This window comes from Pelecanus crispus, chromosome 7, assembly GCF_030463565.1.
Source record: "Pelecanus crispus isolate bPelCri1 chromosome 7, bPelCri1.pri, whole genome shotgun sequence".
In the NCBI taxonomy this organism is placed as follows: domain Eukaryota; kingdom Metazoa; phylum Chordata; class Aves; order Pelecaniformes; family Pelecanidae; genus Pelecanus; species Pelecanus crispus.
This window is the reverse complement of record NC_134649.1, coordinates 8,964,212-8,991,060: the sequence shown is the minus strand read 5'-3', so window position 1 is coordinate 8,991,060 and position 26,849 is coordinate 8,964,212. Positions and strand designations below refer to the sequence as shown.

Below are 26,849 nucleotides of genomic sequence, written 5' to 3'. Positions count from 1 at the left end.
GGCATATCCTCAGGGAGCTTCATACAGTCTCTAGTCCAACAGGTTCCAGGTTTAGTCCCCAGCTAAAGGGCCTGGGTAAGCACAGGGAAATGCATTTTTCTCACCCCGCTTCCAGTCAAAGCTGAGGGCTGAGATTGCTCCTGTGAAATCATTGTGTAGTGAGTTGAGAGGGCAGGATTGCAAAGGAGGAAGGACTCCTATAAATCGACAGTTAGCCTGTAAAGCTTTGGGATCTGCTGAGAAATGCTGTGTACATGGTGTTTTGTCCTGCTGTGTTGCTTCCCTTTTTCTCTGTCTGTCCTATTTGAAGGTTTTTATAGTACTTTTGCAATCAGTAGTCAATAAGATTTGCTAAGGGTATAGTTTGGAGGCCATTTTCAGGAAAGGAAACTGAGGCAACTGTGTTGCCTTCCCCAGGCTGATGCGGTTCCTGCAGAAGCACATGGGAGTGCATGGCCAGACAGGGAACAGGACCCCAGGGGAAGTATGGGGACTGTGACCAGAGAAACCTGTTACCCTGGCACTGGTCTCAGCTGTGTCTGCCCTGGGCAGAAGTTCCCTGTGACAGGGAATGAAATTATATTTCTTGGGGTTCACCTAAGAACTGAACTCATTTCATATTTGAACACTTGCCTGTCTTTCCCACTGAGCCAAGGTGTGGGGGCATCAGACACATGCATCTATTGCTTATTAAGTGGTTTAACAAGCCCAGCTAATTACAATGTACTCAAGGATTTTGTAGCTTATGAAAGCGGTCCTTGTTTGTTTGTGTCAGTGCTTTAATACATTAATACACCAATTAAACCTTGGGGTGTGTGCGTGCTCATGCAGCTTAACATACAGGAAGGCATGTTGATGTCTTTTATATCAACTGGGACTTCTCTGGCTGTTTCAGCTCCAGCTCTGAAGGGATGTTTGTGGTTTTACGCTCAACCTTGTCACCAAAGGGACACTCATCCTCTACATAAAAACATAGTTCACCCCCCCAGAAGTATGTTGTTGTAGAAGACTCTGGCAGGCACAAGCACTCTTTGTCATTAAGGTTTCCTTCTCTCAGACAGGCCTGGGAGAGTTTCTCCGTCTTTATTTCCATCTTGGTGCTGATGATACAGGCAATTTGTGCATGAAAGTGTTGTCTTCTCTCCCTCAATTAGTCCCGAGGGGTCACCAGTGGGAGCGTGCTGTCTGCGACATTTGCACTTCTTTGCAAAGGGCCCGGTGTATTCGTTAAGCCACACGGGTAATGAGCGGTAATCAGTGCACAAGGCACCCAGCGTCAGTCAGTGCAGGGATGGGGCTGGAGCGGGCAGCGAGGGTCAGAGGTAAAAGCCTCCTTCAGTGCACTTACAGTTCAGTGAAAAGGCAGCAATCGTGGGGGGGAGGAGAAGGAGAAATGACAGATTAAAGGAAATTGAGCAGCTGTAATAAATACACTTGAAATTGAAGAGCATGTAGGATGCAGTGATTATATTCCCTGCAGAGCTGAAGTGCTGAGGAGGGTCTGCAGAAAGGGCAGCCGTACAAAACCACTGGCCTTTCAGCAAGCAGGCTTACAGGGAATGCAAAATGAGTTGAAGAAAGCTGGCTGGGCTTTAATGCAGATCTTTAAGATACAGTTGGGAAGGCTGTCCTAAACATTTAGTTTAGTAAAAGTAAAGACAATAAAAGAAGGAATGAAAGGACTGATGTATGCCAGGCTGGCCAAGCAAGAGATAGAGACCGTGGTGGGGCACTGCTGAAGTATCACAGTGAAAGGAGAGGGGAGGAAGAAGAAAGCAGGCAAAAAAAAAAGGGATGGAAAGCAGCAGCCATATGGGATGCTGAGGGTTTATTTCAGACAGCAAGGTCCTTTTGCACATAAGTATCTCTGAGAGACCACAAAACTGGCCTCACAGCAAGGAGGGGTTTGGAGTTTTGAGGAGAACAGTGAACTGGTATGGAGGATATGGAGGAGAAAGTGCTTATCTTGAGAGTGATATATGGAGAACTTAGACTGGCGACAGAGAAAGCAAGCCAGCTTATATCATTGATAAGAAGAGAGAAGGATTATTAAATATTTTTCATCTGCCAAAATTGCATCCAACTTTATAGAGGATGAAGAGAAGGATCTCCCCATATCTGTGGCCAGCTGTTCAAGGGCACAGGACAAGGTGAGCATCCTCTACAGATGGAGAGCACGCCTGTGAGCACACACATGACTTGCCAAGCTCTTCACTGACATTTTAAATTGCCTGTCTGAAAAGGGGCAGATGGATGAGAGTTGGAAGGTGGGTGGACATAACGGGGACAAGAGACAGACTAGTAAGTTTAATGTTTGCTCTGGGAAATTCTTGGAAATCTTCTTAAACTTTAAGGGTTGTTGTGGGAGAACACCTGGAAAAGCAACGCTCTGTGAAGGCCAAACTTATGTGGCTTGAAGTAGTGGGAGGTCACACTCAACTAATCTGCTGGCATTCCCCAAGGATCTGACTGCCACTATATATAAAGGAAATTTGGTGGATATAGTATACTGAGATTTTCAGCAAGTATTTGACAAGGACCAGCATCAGAGATTAATGATTGGGGGTAGAAGCGTTGGTGTAGGATTTAAAATAAAAGCCTGTGTAGAAATCTGCCCTAAGAGCATGAGACAGAAGGGAGCTATTGCTAAAAGTGTTTCCAGTTGCAAAGAGGTTGAAAGTGATGTGTCCTGGAGGTCAGTCTTAATCATCTGTGTTTTTCATAATGTCTGCTAACGATCCACAAGAAAAGACTGAAAGCAGGAGCCAGAGTTGTCCCTGCTGTAACACCACGGACCTGAGTGATTTTTCACCAGCACTGACTATGGCCAAGGTCCCAGATGTGCCTCTCCTGATTTGGGATGTGTTTGAGAGAGGAATGCCAAATGACAGAAGAGAAGCAGAGAAAGGACCTCTTTTACCCTCCTGCAATACCTTGAGCAGCACTGGGAATATACCCACACTGGAGGAGACATCGCACAGGGAGACTGCAATTTATGCAATGGAGACACAGCACTGTCTATGAACAAAGGATAAATGAAGCAAGCTGGACAGCATAGAAATCTTCTTTCATTGAACTTCTTCCAGAAACGAAGATGTGATTTTGAACAGCTTGGTAATTACTTTTTCCTTCATTATTTTTTAATTTTGTCTGCTTTCTCTACAATTCCAGTTTCTAGTCTGGAGACCTTGGATGACTTGATGTGAGCTCTGTTTGCAGAGGAATCGCAGTCTGACTGTGTAAATGCAAGAAGTGTGAGTGAAGTTTTGAAGTTTGGGTGCTCATCTGCACTCACATATTGATCTGAGTAGGTTTGGCTATTACCTGCTTGAAAAGTCTCTGCCCTGGGAAAAGGTTAAAGGACTTGATTTAAACTCTGATTGATAAAGAAAAGACATCAAGGGGACCTTTATAATACAAGCTGAGTTTGGGGTCACTTTCCAAGCTCAGATTGCAATAATGAAACAGGATTTGCAGATAGACTGATGGATTAGATTAGTGGAAACTAGCCTCTGATTTTTCCATGTTACTATCCCAGTATCTGATGCTGGCCCTCCAGTTAAGACAACTCATGAAAGCACCATATATACTCTTGTTCAAGACATTTTCCAATTAAATGAGACCTGTCCTAGGCTAGTGAAGAGAAACGCCTAATGGCATATTGGAGATCTTTCCACCATTATACCCCACTCCATGCTCTGCAGCAGCACCCATGTATATTCATCTACAGATTGCTATTGCCAGCTTTGGGAGGTCTGTATCCTCAGCTAACTGCAAAACATTATTTCCCTTTCCCTCCTTTCTCAGCAATCTTGCTCATTTTGGTCCTTTCCACTAGCAGTATGTTCTTGCTGTAAAACTCCAGTATACACATTTAAATTTAAGCTGTGAAGTCATGTATGACACACACACACACACACATATATATATATAAAATCTTGGTTTTGTAGCTGAAGATCCTAGTAGGTTGCCTTCCCCATGTGTCTTGAATACCAACTTAGCAATCACTCAGTCCTCACACATAGTTCGGTTAAAGCTGAACATGCACCTTTTCACCATCTGCAATTAATCATGTCTTCTGAGGCTACTAGCACTGCAGAATGTTTTCTCAAGTCTCACCAGGGCCCTTAAGAAGAATTAACTGGCTATTTTTCCCCTGGTACAGACACTGATGTTTTGCCACAACCGAAAACTGTAGGATTTTTTTTTTCCCCCTCTTGCATGCAGTGAAGTTTTTGATGTTTTTCTGTGAAAATTCACCCCAACCATCTAGCTCATAATGGCATGAGACATCAGTGAAAGATGACAGACAAAAAAATGGACAAATATACAGTGTTTTATTACCCCATGTTCTTCCTATGCTGGGAGTGTCAGAGACAATAAACCAAGATGGATTCTCATTTATAATCGTAATAAAGACAAGATGTGAAGGGGGTATGATAAAGCAGCACCATCAGAGAAGGAAGTGCAGTGTCCTAACAAGAGCATGTGGTTACTTAAATAGTCCTGAACTCCTGCTGATGAGGGATTTCCAAAGCCTTGTCCAAGGAGAACTTTTTCTGGTTCAGTTCTCACTCCTCAAAGCACTCTATTTCTGCCAAGGAGAGGAAGGTGGTGTTGGCATGACAGTGCCTCCACTCAGCCAGTGTCTGTGAAGTGAGTTGGATCCCACCGTGGAGCAGCTCCGAAGTCGACGCATGGCCGAGCCGCTGCCTTTCAGAGGTCCTTTTCTGCAGGATGGACCCAGGGTACTGGTGGGATCCTTTTTCTCATCTAGAGCCACCCTGCTGTTGCCCTGCTCATTTTTCAGCAGCGAGCGGGACCTGAGAGGAAAGGTAGATTTCTCTTTGTGTGAAGCATCACAGGAACACCAGTCCAATATTCATTGCAACCTACTTATGACTCAGACGTAGACCAAAGGAGTGCAGGAAGCCCCAACTATGCACAGACCTGGAGAGCTAAATGAGGACCAGCTGCTATCCCCATCAGATTAGCTAATTCCTTTGTATGATCTGTCCTTCTCTTTATTCCTCTCTGCATAATTTGCTGCCTCATAACAATTGCCGAAATCACCCAAACCACAGTAATTTTAGAGCCCAGCAGGCAGACCTGTCTCACATTACTCGTCCTTCAGGGGTTTCCTTCTGCAGAAGTTGGCAAGATGAAAAAAGGGATGGGGTTGTGCACGCAGAACAAGTAGGGAGAAAGCCAAGGAAACCTCAGGCAGAAACAAAGACGGAGCAAGGTCCATTCGGGGTGTTAGGAAAACATGAGTCCAAGGGAACACCTCATCAAGCCATAGACGTAAGCGCACCTCCTGTGTTGGTCCTGTGAGAAAGGGAGTCAGAGGAGGTGGGAAGAAAGGGGAGAGATGGAAATTGGGCATATTGGAGAGACGCTTTCTAATGAAATCATAACTTGAGCCTGAGATCTGTCTTTCAACACATCACGTTTTTATCCATATGGCCTCACTTCTGGAATTTTCTTGTTCCATGAGTTTGGCTGCATTAACCACTCATTTAACAACCACCAAAGGCAGTTGTTGGTGGGAAAATGACTGGGCATGGGGCAAGAAAAGACATAAGTCCCCAGAGATCTTAGAAGCAAAAAAAAAAAAAAAAAAGGAGAAAAAAGGCAGATTTTGTCCAAAATTGTCCTTTTCCTTTGTGATGATGGTGAGGCTGGCAACAATAAGAAGCATTTCCAACATGCCTAGAGCTCTAGCTGGAAAATGCAGAAGACCAGGCTCTCTCACCAAATTTCCTGCTTTGAGACGGTCCATAAATTCTGTCACAACAGATTTTTCTGAAAGTCTTTTCACACTTCCACATGTGGAGGGAACTGTGCTTCTTCTAAAAATATTTCTTAATTTTGCACCCAACTTTGGGGCCAGTTCTTACTCTGTTCAGAGTGGGTTCTGCATTAGGGACCACAGCTGTAGTTTGGTACTCAAACCAGTTCCAAACCTCTTTCTTTAATGCCACCCTTCTAATAGTCACATGGTCCCCAGAATGTATTCAATATATCTGGAATTTTTTAGCATTTATGGTGGGGGCATATTGAGATTGGAAACCGTTAGGAAAACAATGTCAGCAGAATCAGACTAGGCAGAAACAGCATATACCTGTGGCTAGATCTTCAAACCATGGATCAGGCCAGAGACTGAACAACATTGAAACAGTAGTATCAAAACCCCCTAAATCCTCAAAATTGCAAGGAAAAACTTAACACTGTGACCTGAACCCAGTACTGCAATATCTACCTGGGTGTGCAAGCAAACTGCAGCACGGCTCTGAGGTTGACTGCTGGGACCAGGATGGCACCAGCAGGATCTGACTGGTGAGGCCAAAAAGGGCGATAGATTGACCACAGGACATCTGTCAGTCAGAGATGTACCCTGCTGTGGGGGTGAGTACTAGCTGGGCTGAGCTCTCCTGTTACCTGTTGGAGGGAACACTGGATGCTAGCAGCGGTGATGCACAGCACCTTTCGTGCCTGCCTGTCACTCCGGGTAGGGACTGCAATCTAATCAAAGTTGTTGCAAAGATGAGGGAGGTTTCTGGTGTTGCTCCCAAATTAAGGAGTGAGAGGAAGACCCAGCGCAGGGTTGAGGGTTGTGAGAAAGGCTCATGTTGTGGCAAGAGCCAATTAATTCAGCCCTGAGTGACATCCTCCTGCTGGGATGTTGCAGGAGTGCCAAAACCCAGAGGACAGCAAAGGCGAAAGCTCAGGCTGAGTTTACTGAGAGCAAACTCCTTCCTACAAAGGACCCGGCAGCTCTTTTCTGGCCTTGCAGCAGCTCAGCATGATTTGCACGCAGCCGGGGAGGGTCTGCTGCCTGTGCCAGGTACTGGAGTCAGTCCTCATCTCTCTGCAGTGGAGCTTTGACTGGGGAAATATGAGGAGGCTCGATGCTGCCTGAAGGCAGGTGCTGCCAGGCTCCTGGCCCAGCTGGAGCAGGCAGAGCCATGGCAGTGGACTCACAGGCTGGGGGAGCCGATAGCCAAGAGCCTCTGAGACCTCGGGGGCAGAAGGTAAGCCTCTGTGTTCCTGGTGGGAGATGGTCTCAAAGCTGCGAGGCTGCTGCTGAGACCCGGTCGCTTCCAGCTTTCTCGTGATTATCCATCTCGGCAATAGGATGCTGTTAAGTGTCTGATTACTGCGTTGTTAAAGCCTTAAGCCTGAAATCTGATTACTGTGTGGTCCCTCGAGGGGCAGCCAGTCCTCCTCCGTCCCTCCACTAGTAATCCCTCCCTTCCCTTGGAAAAATAATAAAAAAGGAAGACAAGTGATATCTGTCTGCAGCAGTGCTTTCCAATCAAGTGAAAACTAGCTGGAAAATCAAATCAGCTGGTAAGTTCCTGCAAAACACAACTCTATCTCTTTAAATCTCCCCTTTTGAAGGGATGAACTGAACGGCAATAGCTGCTGATGTAAAACAAGCCATTATTCCTCCTATCTCCTCTCCAAGCCCCTTCCCTGCAGACGCATGAGTCTGAGGGAGGCAGATGCTCTCTGAAGACTATTTTCCTCTGTTAAATAAATTCACTTTCAAATAATGTGTAATTAAATGTGTGGTATTGAATTAATGTTTTATTCTGAGTGCTTTGGCAGCAGGGGACCTAGGGGCCTGGCTGGTGGAAAGAAAACACATTCACCAGAAAGAGTCCCTTCCCCTCTCTCTTTCCCTTTTCCTCCCACCCTGCCAAGAATCCAAATACCTGTTTCCAAGAGCTGCTGGAGTGTACCAGTGAGTCGGTGAGGACAATGCTTTGTGTAAGGTCCCTTTTGTGATACACTGCCATGGGGCTCTTGGGCATTTCACCCAATGCAAAGACCTCTGCAGCCCACTACAGTCCCTCCAATGTCTGCCTCCTGCTGGGCTTAGTCTTCTTCCTCAGAAGAGCCCAGCTGTGTAGTTAGCCCTTGTATACAAAAGGCAGAGCCCGAGTGTCCCCTCAGGATGTGAAGTTGGTGCTGGATGTCTAAGGAACCAGACTGCTGAAGCTGGAGAGGCAGTTTGGCTTTGCAGCCTAGTGTCAGCCAGCAGTTATTTGAGAGGGTGCAGGGGATGATAGGAATCATTAGTCATTTTTTAAGTCTTTTGTCTGGAATGTTAATAAGGTTTTGGTCCCATCAGCAGTGTTTCATGTTCCCCTGGGAGCCAAGCTGAGGAAGAGTTGGTGCATACAGAGACATGAGCGGGCACAGGGTGAAGCTGCACCCAGGCTTTGTAGAGGTGACAACAGCAAGGGTGACCAGGGTGTCTGTCCTAACCTGAGGGGATCTTGACATGTGTCTTGGGCACAAGCAGGTTGGGCAGAGACTGGGTTGGGGCACAACTGAGAACCTGCTTACAGCTGCGTCCCTGCTCCCTAACCCTGACCCCAGCAGCTGCAGGGAGCCTTGTGAGCATTAGATTTCTTTTGGGAAGTCTTCCAGGTCTCCATACTACAGGACATTTTAACCATTGACAATAGCACAGGTGGAGGGATTTACGTTGTTGGATCAAGGAAGGGTCCTGTTGGTATGATGAGCTCTTGCTTGAGCAATTTCAGTAAGTTGCAAATCTGCAGAAAGAGGAGGAGGCAAATGCTGTCTTAAAGGCAAGAGCCCTCTGCTGTGCAAGGCCCAGATGTGCTGGAGACTTCCTTTCTTTGTTGCTGTAGTCATTGTCAGACATTTGCTGGGGGTGATGCGCAGGAGCCTTCCTCTTGCTGTAACTCCTTTGCTTCAGGATCTCCCCAGAATGGCTGTGCTTCTGCAGGACTATGTGGTGTTGTGCATCCCAGCTGAGACTGCTTAGCACCCAGTAGCCATGGGACACTTTACATTGCTCTCTTCATAAAATAATTACTAAGTGGTTAGTACTCGGATTTATGGGACTGAAATGGATGAGAAGAGCTTGAAATTGTGCTGTATTTTCATAAGAGTGTCAGGTGGTTTAAGCTGGGACAGAAGTTTTTGCTTAACAAGTGTTTGTGGGGTGGTGCCAGGTGCGTTATAACATTATTATTTTTCAGATTTTTTCATGAAGAAAACGAGAGTTTCATTTGGTTTGGGTTTAAGCTTTGCAGGTATGCCACACCAGGTAATGTCACCTGCTTCCAAATGGTTTTCAGCATGATGTAGTGAGGGAGTCTGGCAGGCTCTGGGCTTGTATCTGATGAGTTGATGATTTAAGGCGTGATTGTGCTTTGCCTTTCTGTCAGGTCCTTTACACACACACAAACACACTCTCCATTTACTCTTACCTTTAGCTGTGAGAGCATTGTACATATAGACTGTCGCTGTTGGCAGTTGCTGTGTGGCTGATATCGGAGCTGGTGCTACAGCAGAGACGCAGCAGCTCAAGTTACGGCAGCTCAGCAGGTGCTAATCCAGTCGCTCCATGCCACTAATCAAATCACTCTGTGGAGCTTGAGGGCTGTTTTGCAGAAATGCAGCTCTCCCTTGAATCAAGGCTGGCTGGAGTTAGCTGGTGAGTGAAAGGCAGCCCTTTGGGTCAGGGCTTCCTCTCCACCTGCTGTTGCAACAGCAAAAGCCAGAGGAGCTGATGATGTCCTAATTGCTGGAGGTACGCTTGGAAGCGGTGGATGTAAGGTATTTTCAAAGCATCAGAGATCTGGCTTGCAGAGGTTGCTCTTCTGTCCTGTTTTCTTGAGCTTGATTACACTGAACATCAGCTCCTCGTTCAGATTGGTATTCTTGGATAATTTTTTTTAGCCCATATTGTCCAGCTAAATTCGTCAAGGCCTGCTATTTTTTATCAAGGTCTATTTAGCAGCATGTACTTCATTAGCTCTGGATCTGCTGGGTCAGCTGGGCAATAATGCCTCCTTTATATCTGGACCTGCACTCATGCCTTGTGGCTGCTCCCAAGGAATGAAGGGAATAGTAAGAAAATGCAAAGAACTGCAGAAGCATAAAGTCATTGGCTTTTAAGGTCTTTATGAAGGAGTATGATCATGACTGTTTGATTACGTAATATACAGTCAGGCATCAGGGGCTGCCTGGAAGCAAGTTGCCAGCACCTTGATAAGATACAAGACATGAAAAATGGTCTGAAGAGAGGCTGTGAGGCCAATGATGTATATTGGTTTGCTGGAGATCGAAAAGCCTGAGAAGGGATGCAAAGAGAGGGGTAACACAGTAAAAGGGAGAACATCCTTTGCATTTCAGGTTGTTTCCACCAAGGCCAAAGGAGAGACTGATGGAAAATGCGAGAAAGTCTCTCTATATTTTTCTGTGTGGACACACACAAATGTGTGTTAGAGCTGTCATGCAGAATTAGTAAGATTGAAATACTGCCCCCAAAGTGAAGTGAAAGGTCTGAGTGAGGGGGTCTTGTCCACAGGGCCTGCAAAGAAGGGGGTGGGAAGGACCTTGGTGCACCCATATGTTGGAGCCCAGGTGGCTCAGCCAAGGACTGTACTTGTTCCACGAAGTTCCCATAGATTCAGATATGCTTCGCATAAACCTCCATGATTTGGGGTCTCTTTGAAAAGACTGTCAGAACTGCTTGGTGCATCACAACTCTTTTGAAGGCGAGTCCTTGAAGAGTGCCTTAACAAAGGAACCTGGCAAAGAACCAGTGTCTGGGCACAGTACTGAGCTGCCAAATTGTGTATCCAGGCCTTTTCCCAGAGGTGGCTCATGTCAGAGGTGAGAGAGAAGCCACCAGACATGGAGGGCTACCTACTTGGAGTCCATACAGAGATAAGAAACAGCCTGTTTATGTCTCCATTTTTTTAAATAATGTGGGACTGATTCTCCCTTTGTTTACGTGTACTTCACAGCAGTCCACAATTGAAATCAATATCTTTCATTGACTTTGATGGATTTGCACCAGGCCAGGAGGGAGACTCAGACTCTGTGCAGCTAGCCTATGCATTATCTTCTCTCACTATGAGACAGGTCTGTGAGAGAATGACTTATCAGCCCTCCAGTGGCAAAGCTTTTTGATCTAGTCCTACCTGATCTGCACATTTTGCTCTGATCAGGTACATCGGGTAACTCATCAACACATTTGGTTGACGTCCAGGTTGCAATTGACTGCTTGACATGAAAGGCACTCTGTTGGTAGTTACATGTCTTAATGACAAGATTTCCAGTGTAAATTGTAAGCTTTGTTTATTTGATTTTAATTGTCATGGAGCAGAGAAGCTATGCAGGGTTTATTCATAAGAATTATTACAGCAGTGAGTCAAGAAAGAAGTGAATGAATCATATTGACTAACTGGGAACTTTGCTACCTTTCTGTGGACAACTTATGTATAAAGAAAAAAGAGACAACTCTTTGGCATAAATTAGTTGTTACAGCAAATGACTCAGCCACTACTGAAAAATGTTGTTGTTATCATTTATAAAGCGCTGTTGATGCAAATGAGGCTTTAGAAGCTTATGAAAATCAAGGCCATTACCACAAAGAGCCCAGGATCAGGCTTAAATCAGGGTACCTTAGAAACACATCTAAAAGAAGTCAGTTTTAAAAAAGGGATTGAATAACAAGAAGGGCAAGAAATAGAGAAGAAAAAGAGAGAAGAAATGGCATGAAGTGACAAAGCTAAAGGAGGAAGAAGCTGGTGATGGAGAGGTGCAGGAAAGGACCTACCTCTAGGGAAAACAGGGACACATGTAGAGGAGAAAAGAAACTGATAGAAAATTGATATTGGTCTTTTCTAGGCTAGAAGAGAAAGCTGCTGCTCAGAGGGTGGCGAAAGTAAAAGGAAAGATTTCCATAGGTTTGCTGTTTTGTCAGTGAGCTACATGTTGTTTGTGAATTAAGAGTCCAAGGACAGGAAACCCACCAGAAATACGTCGACCAGATAGACCACTGTTCAGGAGTTTGAAAGAAGGAGATGTGAGGAATTAATTTCAGACCTTGTGTAAATGATCCAGCTTAAGAAGCAGTTTTGCATTTTGCTGTAAACTAAGTACTGGCACTGCTCATGGTTTACTCTGTTTGGAGTTTGATTTGTCCATTTACCTCCCACTGTAGTCATCTGTGCCCAAACACTTCATCGTGTGCATCCAGGCTTCAAGAGTATTATCAAATCATGGTTTTAAGGATGCTGGCTGTGATGGGAATCTGAAACGCAGAATTTGCAGTGTCATTGAACCCACATCTTCCTCACCTGACCCCCCAGGACTGATTTGGAAATGAGAAAATAATTTGAAAATTAGATTAATGAAATGTACCCATGCGACTTCCCGATTTCTGCTCATGTGATTGAAATGCAGTGGTTATTAGAAAAAAGGGTGTTTTCATCGCACACAGTCTGTTCTCAGCTCTGTATGCTCTACCTGGGATTTGGAGGTTGACTCAGGGTCTTTGTGCCTTGTCCTTGTCACAAGCAAGAGACATTCTGCAGTATGAGTGTAAAAGATGGGTGAAGAGTCATTGAATCAGTGATTTATACTAAAAAGTTCTGGCTTTTCCAGGCTCCATCCCAGGAGTCAGTGCAGAAGTGACCCATCAGGACATGGTAGATTGATGTATGAAAACCGCAGAATTAATCTTGTTCCCTCTTCTTCCTCTCTATCCCATGGCTGTGCTGGGTTTGCAAGGTTAGCAAACTAGAATACGCTTGTGTCGAGTGGAAATGACTAAGGGACACATGGGAGCAAATATGGGGAGGAAGAAGTTGCTGTTTTTAGACAGCCACTTTTCTGACTTGAGTGCACTTTAAGCATAGATCAAGTCAGCCATCCTGTAAAAGGTTCAGAGGAGGTTAGGTAAGATCCCATCGCAGATCCAAAGCTGCAACCCTTCTGTCTTGACTCTTCCAGAGAAAAGGAAAGCTTTTCTGCTCTGGAGGTAGTTTGTAAAGGTGAGTGCAGTGTCCCAGACTTACTCTCTTGCTAATACTCTTGCTTACCCACATGCTACCATCACTAAACTGAAGTTGTGGGGCATTTCCAACCAGCTGCAGGGCGAGTGTTTTCTGATGTGGTTCATGTGTTATTCAGAACAGTAGTGATGGCAAGAGCTTGAAGCACGTTCTCTATGTGTTAAATCCTGATGGACAAGAAGGAAGGTGGGGAATCTGCCCAACTCTCCTTCTGTGTCATGCAGCAACATAGTAATCCCAAAACAAGGACTGCAAGATGTTTCATTTAAAACTGGAATTACTTCAGTGTTGTGCGCTCACATCCTTCCTGTAGATACAGCACGGCCTTGAATGACTTCCCATCATGCTGTCAAGTCTGGTTATTTTCCTGTCAGGTCCTACTGTGGCTCCTGCATAGATTCTTCTTTTGAATTGTCTTGTTGGCTTGTTTTTATAAGTTAATGGTACAGGGGGGAGAAAAAAAAAGAGTGGTACTTATGGCAAGACAGTTTGCATACACCTTGTTGGCAGGGCTGACTGCAACACAGCCGAGACAGATTAGCACACCACTGCCTGCCTAAAACAAATAAACACCAGCTGTTTATCAGACAGGGCTCAGCTTTCTCCAGGAGGAGGTAAACAGATTTATGCAGATGAACCTCCCGGGTGCCCTTGCAGCACAGCATCTTTCATGGCTACTCGGCCTTCCTTATGAGTTACAACCAGGACAGATGAGCAAAGAGATGCAAGGTTAGCACAATAACACAGCCATTCGCACTGTGCCAAAGCGGTTTGTCATTGCTTTCTGTTTAAAGCCCATATTTAATAGTAATGTAGAATTAATCATGGTGCTGATCTCACTGTGAACGGAAGAATTTGATGTAAACTTCAGTATTTTAAGTCTATAGCATGTGAAAAAGCAATTTGTTATAACTCACTTATTATTCCATTTGTGCTGAAAATACTATGAAGTAAAATTTATGGACATTTGAGGTTGCAAGAAATTGTGATCAGCAAAAGTACTTTTCTGACTCTACATTAAGAGTGTCCAGGTGCTGTCAAACTGCTTAACTTCATGAACCTTTTTTTTTTTTTTATAACCACCCAAGTTTACTTTAAATCCAGCAGTGCTACATGAATCCACTACTTCAAAAGGATTGCTCATCCCTCAGTTCAACTCCGTCTGCCACAATATCTCCTTAAATTCTTCATATAAATTTTCCCTGAATCTTCTTAGGTGACCCTAACAACTTGCTGTGAAATCTGGTCTTGAAGACAGATGGGATATCATTTTAATAATGTAGACATAATTACGCAGTCTGGATGCTGGCTCTCAGAAATGTCTGACCATTTATTAAGATGTTGTTGGGAGGAAAAACTGGGAGCTGAAAATTTTGGGCAAGACACTGGGGAGTTCAGAAAAAGAGGTTTGCTTCAGTTCTCATGATGTTACCACTTACTCATCAGAAGTGTAAATAATCTCAAATAGTATTGCTGGTTATTCTGAGACAGTTTCCTTTTTAACTTTATCTCACACCAAATGGGGCAATCGAATTGCAATTGCTACATTTCTGTTGGGATTTTAGTTTTTTAAAGTGTCCTTGGGCTCCTTTTAATACAAGATCATTTCCCCATAGCTTTCTTGACTGCTGCTATTCAGGAGACCAAGAATGCAAATACATGGTTTGTCAATACAGCAAATCCTAGGTGCTGTAGTGATGAGTGCTATAGAAATGCTTGCCAAGAGAAAGAGGAAAAAACCCCTTTTCCTCTACTCTATTAAGTAAATTGGTGCCATTTGAGCTTTTCTTAGATTAGGGCTTTCCTCACCCAAGTGCATCACTTAACATTTCAACACGTAATATTTCAGATTTCTCAAGGTACTCCTTAAACACTCAACTAAACCAAGTGGAGAAGGCAAAGTCCACATGTGATTTGTTCTCCCTGGCTGTCACCGCAGATTTAAAACCAAAGTCATTTTGGATGTGCCTACCACCCTGTGCCTTAATGTTACTAATTTTATTAATATTGGTAACTAACAGTTTTCAGTTTATTGAACAATTAATCAAAAGGTCAACAGGAGTTCTCTATAGAGGCATTGTTCATTCCAAGGCCCATTGCTTATGCAATCTCACAGCATCCATCTTCCCAAACAAGAAAAAGGGCCAGAGATGGCAGGTCCTTAAGCCTGCCTGTGAGTTCCTAACAAAAAAACTTAATTGTATGAAAGCCATTAGGATGTTACTCTTCCAATCCCTTGGCTTTTTGATGCATTAAGTGGTATCTTTGTTGCTGTGAGGCATATGCTCCCTCAGGTCGATGCGGGTGCCTACTTGGGTACCTGGGTGGTAGGAGCTGGTGGCAGATTGTGATTGCTGTTTAATGATGCTTCCCTGCAGCCAGTTTGAAACCCAGTGTTAGTCACCTCCACCTCCTGCATCTGCAGTGCCCCAAGGGAAATGCGTCTGAGCTAAGGGGTAATACTTGTACATCTCCTGTGGCACATGGAAGAGATGGAAAAGACTCAAAAGCAGTCCAGTTTGTGAGCAAGCAGATGCAAGGTCAAGTTATGAATGCCCCAGGGTAGGAGTGGAAAGAGGGCACTGTCCCATCTAATGCCTCTGCTTGAGGAGACTCTAATATATCAGCTTTTGCTCACCAAGCACTGGAGAATAGTGTGTAGCTCTCACTGCCCTGCCATGACCATCAGGCTGAAGCTGGGAGTGGTCTGTGCTACCACAGTTCTCAAGGGAGGCGGTAAGCTCCGGTGAAGTGCAGTTTAGAGAGATGAAGTTTTGGGTACTGTGCCTCCAGAAAATGCTATGGTGGCTGTGCATCTCTAGCTGCTTCCATGGTTCATTTCAGGCATTAAAAAAAGCCTCTTTGTGTTCCAGAGGAGCTGTATGGGTGCTGTGATGCCAGAAAGGTTTGGCAGCAAGTAGCTGTACCCTACTGTCATCCCCAAAAGAAAGTATGGAGACCCCCAAGCTCTTCCAGCAACCAGTGTCATTTAATCATGACCCATCATTTGTGGAGATCCTCCTAGTCGCTTATCTACTCTTGTAGGTGCCTAGTACGTGGGTAGATCTAACCCTTATGAATGACCCTGTTAGCTGAGCAGATCAATCTTCATAGGCCTCTGTACCTTTGTTAAATTAATAGCTATTGCTCTTTTGATTCTTCCTGAAACCTCGGTTGCTATTCTCTGTCAGTCCTCGCCATCCTAAATGTCAGTGGAAAGGATCATTGAAACTAATGGGTTGAGTTTGTCTGTTGTGCCAGTGACTTTATCCTGGGATGACCTTGTTTCTAAGGGAACAGGCACATAGGAGATGGCTTGCAGGGTCAGGGTCTTGCTGCAGGGCAGTGCTTGGCATGTCCAACTGGCTCCTGCTTGTGCCCTAAGGTGCATGGGGGTCAGTGGTCCTCCTCCCCTTGGGAACGCTTTGACTTGCCAAAGTTCAGCCTCAAAAATCTGCCTGAGTTCGGGGTTTAAACTGATCCTGATTGAAATGCAAAACTCAACAGGACCTTCTAATCTCACTTGGCCTGGCATCGAAAGTATGTGACCTTTGCTATGCCTTGCAGGAGATGAATTATTTCCAGGAACGTTCCAAAGAGTTTCAGGTCTTTGTAGCAGATTTTGCCCCAAAGGTTCCTCTCCCTGAGGACAAGCTTGCCGCAAGCTTATAGTGAAAAACAGGATAAACCTCAAGTACTTTCCTTGCAGATGTTTTGCATGAGACTAGCTCCATCCCAGAGATGGCTGCGTTCCGTGGGTGGGTAAAAAGATCCCAATAGATATTTTTGCAAAGCAATTGCAGATTCTTTGCAGCTTGCTAGAAAATTGAATTAGTTGTTTTCCATTCCCTGAATTAACCCTGATTCATTCTTCCCTCAACTCTCTCCCTCTTCCTCCCCTCCCTCCAACAGATGTCCAGCATATTAAGAGGAGAGACATCGTTTTGAAGAGGGAGCTGGGAGAAGGTGCCTTTGGGAAGGTGTTCTTGGCCGAGTGTTACAACCTCAGCCCCACCAACGACAAAATGCTGGTGGCAGTGAAGGTAAATCCCAAGGGTGAACGGCAGAGAGTAGGGCAGAGTCTGGCCGGTGAAGCAAGGCTGGATGAGCCTGCGTGGGAAAGGGAAGCAGGGGAGGGCTGGGGGCCAGGGGCGGAGAATTATCTGATGCCTGAGATTGTGGTAAATCCACTTAGTCACAAAAAGTTTCAGTGTTTCACTTCAAGGTTGTCTACTCTCACCAATGCCAAAGCCTCTCTTCCTGCCGATGTGGCCAGGAGACAGATGGGGAGGAGAAGCTGGTCTGGAAGCTGTAAGCTCCCATGCAGCTGCAGCAGCACAGTGTGGAGTCCACCTTCCCTCCATGAGGGAGCAGGGCTTTTCTCTTTCTGGATTTTATATCTTTGTGGAACATGCAGAAGCTGAAACAACAAAAGGCCTTGGCAAAAATGAGCACTGAAAAGCTAAGCATGACAAACCAATTTGCTGGGATCAATTTGCTGCAAGATGAGTGAAGCAACCCAGCTCGGCTCCACCCAGGTCCTGCTTGCCTAGCCACAGATTGCTCCTGTTTTGGTGATTTTAAGGCAACACCAGTTCAACTTGGCTTGTGCTGTGCTGTTTGCATCCTTGTGAGGGTCCTCATGTGAGCCGTGCCCCATCAGTGTGGCTCTGGGCAGAGGAGACCACTCAGTGCAGAAATGTGCTCTTCTCTCAAGTGGCACCGGTGGGCAGACACGCATAGTCTAATCCCCAGGAGTTAATTGATGGCTCCTAACTCCTTGGACGAAGATCTGCATTTGAACTGATGCTCTACAGGGAGAAAGGTTCCAGCTCTCTCTCCAGGATGCTGGAGGCATCCAGTTACTTGAAAGTTGTTTTAATCATTGACAGTTCAAGCACTTTTTTTGTCTCCTTATGCTCTGACCGTGAACTGCAAGATTGCACCTATCACCTCTGAGACTGGTTAAAGCTGAGGTAGCACAGCTACCTACATGATTAATTGCCTGATTAAATGGCTGGTACCTGCCTATCAGTGTGAGCCATCCCTTATGCAATCCTGTCTCTCAAGTCTCTACTGAGTTCCATTTGCATGTAGGCAGAAACAGCATCCAAACTTGTTTCTATTAATTGCTACTATAAGCTTACATCTCCAGAGTGCCTTTCATCCTGCAAGATCATACAGATCCAACTTTAGAGCAGGGCCTTGCAATCTGGCTTCTTGCCAGCTTGGGGCAGCGGGGGGAAGGGGGGCAGGGAAAAATCCCTCTAATTTGGGCCACATTATAAGTCTTAGGGGGAAAAAAAAAGGAAAGGAAAAAAGGCTTTACATATTAAGTTGAGATTTGGCTGCATTTCCTGAAGATCTCATGCTTCCGGAAGAGGCTGAGAACTACCTCCCCAGTCACTGCAGCTCAGGGCAGCAGCAGGACATGCTGGTTAGGGCAGCTGAGTCCGCAGCCCAGAGTCTGCCTCTTCTGTGCTCTCAGGGACTCCCTCCCAAGGCCAAAGAAAGTTACTCGCTTGGTTAAATGGACTCAGATTTTCAGCAGATCTAAAGATTGCAGCCCCCCCAGATAAGCTGAGTTTTGGTGTGATGGCATGGCCAAGCTTCCTGTTTTATTCAACTTGCTTCTAAAAGCATCCTAAGAAATGCACAAAAACTATATTCAGCGAAGAGTGTTGAGGTTGCAAAGTCAAGTACTGGAAATGCTGGAGGGGCTGGTATTCAGGGCATGTCCTCCGAACACATATTTTTCATTCTCTACGGACTTCTTCACTGTGATGATCACTCCTGTGTCTGAGAGCTCCCTAGATGTGAGTGTGCTCGTTTTCAGAGCCTCCCAGTGAGGTGCTGGGGTTGTATCAACCCCATTTTGCAGAAGGCAGATGGATAAGCAGGCAAGCTGAGCTGAAAGGATCCACTTAGGTGGAGGATGGAGTTACTAACCTGCCTTTCCAGCCCTGCAGAGAGTGGGTATCAGACCCACATTGACCGCTGCTGCTGCAGTAAACCAGCGGACCTTGTGCAGACCTGGCCCTGATGCCGCATGAGAGGGGATTTTCAAGGTAATATTGGAACAACCGACACTTTGTGACCATGGCTGCAACCTGCAGATGCTGAGTGACTTGCCAGATGTCACGTAGAAATTATGTGATGGAGGCACAAATACAATCCACCCCAAACCTTCCAGTCCTGGTCTTCTTTCCCTGTTCCACCACTTCCAGCTCCTGTTTCCCTTATTTCTAAATGCTTGGCTGTGCGACCTTAGTAATGTGGGGGTTTTTAACTTTTTTTTTTTTTTTGGTGTGTGATATTTACACAGTTACAGCCCTAACACCTTGTAGAAATGATTGCGTGTGAAGAAGAGGAAACCTAAACTCATTGCAGTTTGAAATATTACATACAACTACTGGAAAAAGGGGGAGAAAAGAGTGGTGGGGAGGGGGACTGTTTTCCTGGGGAAAAATAGGGTAACATCAACATTATGAAGATATTAAATGACTAAAAGTAATTGGGTGCCTGAGATAAGGATGGATGCTTTGCCATCTGCACAGTGTAAGTAACATCCATCTAAATATCTCTAGTTAAGCTATCCCAGAGGACGTAGAATTAAAATAAAACTATGCCATGTGACTAGCAGTTTGGGGGCAGAAGAAGGAGATGAGGCAGTGTCCTAAGGCTTGGGTAAAAACCTCACACGAGATCTGCTCCAAGGGGAAAAGCGGCTACTCTGGAGGACTCACTGCTTTGCTGCACGTGGCATTGCACCCAGCAGTGCCATGGACCAGCTGGAGGTGCATTAGCAGCTTATTCAACCCCTTCCTCTATGCACAGCTTTCTGATACTTAACACCCCTTTTTGCACATAAATTGGAGCCTGCACCTGCTGATGCCACCTATCCTGTCAGCAAGGGGAGATTGAAGGCATGAGGAAAAGGGGGCAGGCGTATCTATGGGAGAGCAACCTATGTTCCCCACCACTGAGGGGGAACTGGTGCACATCACATTGAATCTGAGGCTAACTAAAACAAGTTTCCCTGAATCCTTTTCAACTCCCATCAGCCTGCATGGTTAATGTCAGAACTAGTACTAAACAGTCCTGGCACGTAGAGGATGGGGAGAATATAACTAAGACCCAGCAACTCAAAACCAGAATTGCCTCTAATTGCCTCTTCATTTCCTTCAATGTTTGCAAAGACTGTGCTGTTTCTTGTGGCCATCCCATCTTGTCAAATATTCTGGACTTCAACTTTTTTGCTAAGTGCTCATGGAAAAACCCTCCCTTGATACCCTGGGATGATGACACGCTGCTTTCAAACTAGCTCTCTGATGCCACTGCACGATAATGCATGAGCAAGTGGCCTCCAACCCTGGGGAACTCTCCGCAATCACCAGCTGCACCCACAGCAACATCTTCATAGCAACCCTGCGATGTTGGGCTGGTCTGCACAGCCTAGAGCCTGCAAGCTACCCTGCAATGGCAAAGTGGTGTGCTCAAATGTGGAAGATGAGATATTCTCAATAAGGATACCGATTTCAACATCAGTCTGCCAGGGGAGCTGTTATAAACAGCAGGGAATAAAAACATGATTTTAAAAATTATGAGAAAAGACTTGACAGTGTCCTTCTTCAGAGGCAGTTTGAAAAATCCACACAATAACTGCACAGCCAGGCAAATCCATCTTCTGAATAAAGGCAGTGTAGTCAGCTATTTCAAAATAAAAGACAGATAGCAAGGACTGGCTGGCTCAGGAATTTAATAATAATGAGATATGAAGCCATTCATCCCTAGGTCACCAGTACAAATCCTGCCCAAGCTGGGAATAATTGGAAGCTATTACCCTCTAAGGTATGTTTGCTGCTGCTTGGGAAATGAGTTGGGGAACCTGCTGGGCTGGTAACTGCATGAACAAAACTCTGAGGTGGTGCCACTGGCACCTACTGCCAGCCATCCCAGTGCAACTGGGCTGGCTGCAGCGGCCCCTCTCCCCTCCCTTCCTCATCAGCTCCTCTGTGATACTGCAACCCGTTTGTTCTGGCTTTGCCCTTGCCTGAGCCCACGCTGTATCTGCGTCCCTTCTTTCAGGCGCTGAAAGACCCCACCTTGGCAGCCCGCAAGGATTTCCAGAGGGAGGCAGAGCTGCTCACCAACCTGCAGCACGAGCACATAGTCAAGTTTTATGGCGTGTGTGGTGATGGTGACCCCCTCATCATGGTCTTCGAGTACATGAAGCATGGGGACCTGAACAAGTTCCTGAGGTACGTGCGAAGGAGGGCAAGGGGGATGCTGTACAGCTGCTCCGCAGCCTCAGTGTGGCATGTTATTGATCCGTGGTGTACCAGTGACACCACTGCCATGTGGATGCTGGTGGGCTGGGTAATGACAGCTGGTTGTTTCAAGGACAGCTTGTAGGAGATGATGGTCCTCTCCAGATTTGGTGCTTTATTAACCCTACCCCAATATTTCCTCTTAGGTAGTCCCAGGGGTGGTGCCTGTGGGCTATGGAAGCCAGATTTTTCTTCTCCCACCCCAGCAAGTTTGAAGCTGCAGAAAGCGTGGCTGCAATCCCTCTCTGCCCTGTGGGGGTAGGAAGCCCACGGCTGTCAGCAGCTCCAAGTCCCATCCACCCAGCAAAGACATGCCCTGCTGAAGCAGGAAGGCCACTACTCATCACTCCCCATGTCACCCAGCTCCTGCTTCAACAGCACCATAACCAAAACATTCCTTTGAGAAACTTGCTGGAGTCCTTGCTCTGATTGGTATCCTGGGCATTTACTGATCTCTAGTTCTCATTCCTCTATTCAGAAAAAAGCTGAGAAATGATGGAGGGGCCTCAGGCAGTGCCTGTGGAACCCATGCCTTGTCCTTGTTCCCCAAGTCTCATCAGACAGAGATGCTGACTGAGGTACAACCTATCCTAATCTGTGGCACCACACTACTCAAGAAGCTAGGCAAGGCCTAACGAAGTGCCATAATTACCTTCCCTGCCTCTAGAGAGATTCAAATTGCTGGAGCCCCCCTCAGTCATCATTCAACCATTTCATCAGTGTGAGGCAGATCATTTGTGTGCCCTGAATCTGCCGGCAGTGAGGGGCAGGGAGCACCTGTGGGAGGATGTTTGTGGTGGTGTTCTCCCACGATACAGAAATTATGCTCTGAAACCTGCATGCAAGTGGAGTGGTACCTACCTCTTGAAATAATTAGTAGTTTTATTTCCCAGTATTTAGAAAATTGGACCCTTGATATTTTCCTGTTTTGACTGCTAAATGTGAACATGATTGCAACAGGAACAAGAGGCTTGAGCACAGCAGGTCTAGATCTGGGGTTGGGATAGACTTGGTGATTATTTTTCCACTATCACCGTCTGCTTCTGACCAGGAAACACAGGTCCTTCCCTGAGGTTTTAATTTCTAAGCAATCACCTGCAACCAGAAGAGATATGGAGAAGGACCTCAAAGGTTTCTTCTTTTCTCTGCCAAGCAGTGCCAACCTGTCTGCAGCTCCCTTGGGGCATTCACAGGGCAGTGGCTGGGCTGGGAACATCCCTGCATTGGTTTCCTTCCTTATTTCAGCATAGTTGTGGGTAGATTGAATATGATTTTATAGCTCAGTCCCTGTCTCAGGCTCTGGATAGATGACATCCTTGGCAAGCTAGGACAAGTGAAGGCTGATGCTGCATTAGCTTTGCAGAGCTCCTCAGACCCATGTTCAAAGGGGAGCAGCCTTGGTTACCCCTCTTGCTCAGCAACTTCCGAGCAGCAGCAGATTGAACTCTGCCTACCGGCATGAAACCGAGCATTGGGCTGAAACAGTGTTTTAGTACAGATTGGAGATGCAGTTTTAAAGACAGTGCCTCAGCCTCGTGACTGGAGGAAGGCAGTCTAAAATAGAGCATGAGAGACCACATTCTTGAAGTGCTTCACAAGGAAGAGCAGAAAATTGACCCATCTTTTTTCCTGGCAGAACAAGCAACCTTATTCTCCTTAGAGGAGGTAGACATTACAGCTGAGGCATAGCCTCCTTCACTGCTATAAATGACCTCCCAAACAGTATAGTCCAAAACAGGCTCTCTGGCTGTCTCAGAGGAATGTCTTGTGCCCACTGCCAATGCCTTGTGTAATAGCTTCACACAACAGTGTGATCCTAAGGCTGATATTGTGCTGAAGCCATGTGCCACCACATCCCCACGTCCCAACCCTTCCCTGGGACATAGCTGAGAAAAGCTCATGCCCTGGGGGGCCAGGGCCTGTCCCAGTGTCACTGGGGAGGAAAGCTCATTGTTGTATTATCTTTGGCCTTTATGAAGGAAAAGAAACTTTCCAGATGTGTGGTCCTTGGGATTGCATCCTCACATCTTCCTGCTGCATTTAGCTGCCAGCTTTTCCTTCTCATGCAGCTGTGGAGCAAGCAGCTATGGAGCAAGCAGCTATGAGCCTTCTCTGCATGCTGGTGCATGATAGGCAGTGAAATCCCTTTGTGTCCCAAAGGAAGCTGGCTTTTGGGACAAGTGAGCTTATACCCAGCAAAACACTTAAGGGGGCATATGGAAAGAGAGTCTTGGGCTTTGTTTGTCAGGTCAGCTCTCTGCTATCCTCACAGAGGCAATGATGAGGGATGGGGACTGCAAGGGGGTCAGAGAAGGTCGGTGGTGCAGGGGTGTCTGGCATCCCTGGTGAGTAGCAGCTTTTATTGTGGCATGATTCACCCAGCCCACAGCAGGACATGGTTCCTTCCAGGCACTGGAGGCCAGGGGCGCTGGGAGTCTGTAAGAGACACTCAGATGGACTTTTCCCAGTTTAACTGCAGAAATTGGAAAAGCAGTAAAACGGAAGAGGCTCATTTTAGACCCAGTTTCCTGGAGAAAAGCACAATAAATAAATTCCCCTAAGTGTTGTTAGAGCTTTGTGGGCTTCCCAGAAAAGAGAGAGAATTTTACTGGTCTCTAAAATTAACTGGTGTGGCAAGGTGAAGCACTAGGATCAACACCTACCAGCTGGGCTAGAGCTGGCATGTATTGGCATGGCTCTACACTCCTCCCAGGGCTCCTGTGTGTAAGACCATTGCCAGTGGTGCAACAACTTCCTCTGCTCTCCGCACCAGGGGAGACTGCAATCGTGGTGTCCTGGCTAATAGAAAAGGGTTAGTGAAAGGTCCTGCCGTAGAGAAAAACAGGCATTGCTCCCCAGTGAGCAGGGCATCCCTCAGGCTGGTGTACACAGGGGCTGGAGACTGCCCGCAGGTTATGTGTGTGGCAAGGCTGGGCACTCCCCGCCACACAGACTCGCTGCTTGGGTGTCTGCAGCAACCGCCTTCCCTCTCTGCTCACTGAATATCTCCATCACTTCCTCCTTTTCCTTCTGTCACTGGTTTCTGGCTTTTGTTTTCTGTCTGTGGAAGCAGCAAATTTGAAGTAGGGCTGTTTGCACGTTGCCATTACAGACCCTCTTTGCAGTCTATAGTAAGTTGTTGCCATTTGCTGTTAACTCAGAAAGGCAATAGATTTTGTTAGAAAAGTTGCATAGTTCTGATGTTTTTGTGTCAGTCCTTCCTGTGGAGCAGCCCCCACAGTCAGACTGTCTTGGGACATAAAGAGGCATTTCAGCAGAGGAAGCATGCAGCTAGAGGGGTGATTTTCTTCCCCAGGTTGACAAAAGCCTCCATTGCCCCATAACAGACCACCCCCCCCCACCCCCAACAGTTCTTTAACAGGGGATCCACCCAATCTTACGTCCTTTCTGTAAAGCTGAATTAAACCCTTTTCCCCCAGAAGAGATGAGCAGACCCCTCTTGTATTCCTTGCAGCCTTCTTGATACAACTAAATGTACTAATGTTATAGAATCATAGAATCGTTTAGGTTGGAAAAGACCTTTAGGATCATCCAGTCCAACCATTAACCTAACATTATCCCTCCTGTTAATCTCATAAATGTGTTGATACTTCTTTCTTCTGCACTATACCCACATGGGATGGAGAAAGGGAGGGAGGGAGGTGTATGTATTATATAGCACATATCGAGATGCGTCCGATATAGTAGGATGTAAAAATATAGCACATATCGAGATGCGTCCGATATAGTAGGATGTAAAAAGAGCCAGTGAAATAGGCTGATCATTTTTTAAACATCGCCTCTTCCCTTCAGACACAGACATTTCTTTGGGGGCCATTACTGTATTTGAAAAAGGTGGCAGTAGTGAGATAGTAATATATCCTTCACTTGTCACCTAGGAATGTTTACCTTTGGTGACAACAGGTATCAGCTGCACCTAAATATGGTGTAACTGCAAGGCATGACTGGTACAAACTGTCCAGCACAGTTTTAGAAGCTATCATTTGTCCTGCGTTGCTGTTTTTAGCTAACCTGCTCAGTCCTGGCTCAGCTTCACCTGCTGTTGACATCTGTTGTCACCACCAGGTAATTTCCTGGGGTAAACCCGTCTGTGGGCTGTTTAAATAAGACAGCAAACAGTCATTTGTGCATACACTCTTCTGCAGCTCCTCCTTGCCCCCAGCAGTTCTGGTGTGCTGCTGCTCTCACCATGCCTGCGAGCCTTCAAGATTTGCCCGGCAGCCCCAGCCCTGCTGCCTGCAGTGTTGCTCCCAGCCAGCTCATCCCACATTCACTGCAGCATCACCCACTCGTGGCTCCCAAAAACCATTCCTGGCTTGTCAGCACTCATTTCTGGAGTTCCTCTCCTCTTCCAGCTGTCCTTTCTACCAGGAAGGGCACTTCAGAGCCATGTTCCCAGTGGTAGGGCAGCAGGAAGTAGCTGAAGACAGGGGCATTTGAAAAACTGTCATTTGAGCCCCAAATGCCTGGATGCTAATCCCCTTGGTGCACCCTCAAGCCCAACAGAGCCATTAGGGTACAGAGACAATGGAGGGAAACAGTTTGGATCTTGCTGTGGGTTCAGTCCTATGTCAAGAAGGAGGGAAAGCTCTGTATGTGCAATTTCAATTTGCTAGCTCTCCGTGGGGTTACTGCTGATGACAGGGGTGAAATGCCAAGAATGATTTCAAAGAGAACAGTATGAAAGCCTCAGAGGAAATGCTGTACTGTATCTTAGTCACAAGGAGGAAGGTCACAGCAAAATCTCTTGCTTCTCCCCAAATATGAGGGCTTTTGTTATTCCACCTTCACACAGGCTACCGCAGGGTGAGCTCTCCTAGGGGAAGAGACATCACAGAAGGGGCACAGCAAAGACAGGCTTGTACACAGCGAGGGAGGGGACTAAAAAGGGGACAGGACAGCAATGAGACTGACCTTCAGTCCTGCATTTACAATGTACTTGGTTCAGCAAAATATTTCCTTTTGTTGCCCAGGATGTTCTCTGCACCTGCTGACATCCAAGTCTAACCTTTGCATCTCTGCTCATGCCTTCACAGTTTATAGTACCTGTGTTACCTCTGGGAAAGCTTAGGGTATAAAAGGTATTTTCCAGGGATGAAGCTGCTGGTGTTCCTCTGAAATCTTTTATGTGATCTCTGGCTCTATTGGTATTGATCAGGGGGAGGTTGTTTGGTGATATGGTGTTTGGAGAAAATAGAGGAGGCTGTTTGGGATTAATAAAGAGACTAGGTAGCAACAATATGATGGCTCTGGAAGAACAAGGGGTGACATCTCTACCTCTGGGAAGGTTTCCAAGGTGTAAGAATTAACTGGAGCACACATGTAAATATCTGGAGGCTCATCAGTTTTGTATTGGTCTTGTCAGAGAAGAATGTCCATGTTGCATCAAGCCAATGGTCCCTCTGTCTTGGCAGTCTGTCTCCATCTGTGGCCATAAGAGCTTCCTTGCAGAAGAGTAAGGATAGGATAAGGATGTATGGCACCCGCTCACCCACAAAATGTTCCCCCAACCTCCTGTTCTCTTAAGCTTTTCTTTTTTTTCTTTCCACTGGAGCTGTGTGTGCATCCTCACAGTGCAGAGTTGGGGGCTAGTCGCCACCCCAGCAGGAGCAGCGACCGTGTGGGATTCCTATCTCCTGGTCAC

At 46.2% G+C, this 26,849-nt stretch overlaps 1 protein-coding gene across 5 annotated transcripts in view; it reads left to right on the top strand.

The window, feature by feature from the left end:
• Window positions 1–26,849, top strand: part of NTRK3 (neurotrophic receptor tyrosine kinase 3) — a 217,300-nt gene that overhangs the window by 157,844 nt on the left and 32,607 nt on the right. For all 5 annotated transcript variants that reach the window (XM_075713677.1, XM_075713676.1, XM_075713675.1 and 2 more), the window contains 2 exons: window positions 16,767–16,897; window positions 20,943–21,115. In XM_075713677.1, coding sequence (XP_075569792.1) covers window positions 16,767–16,897; window positions 20,943–21,115 — 304 coding nt within the window. The remainder of the gene's footprint in view (window positions 1–16,766; window positions 16,898–20,942; window positions 21,116–26,849) is intronic.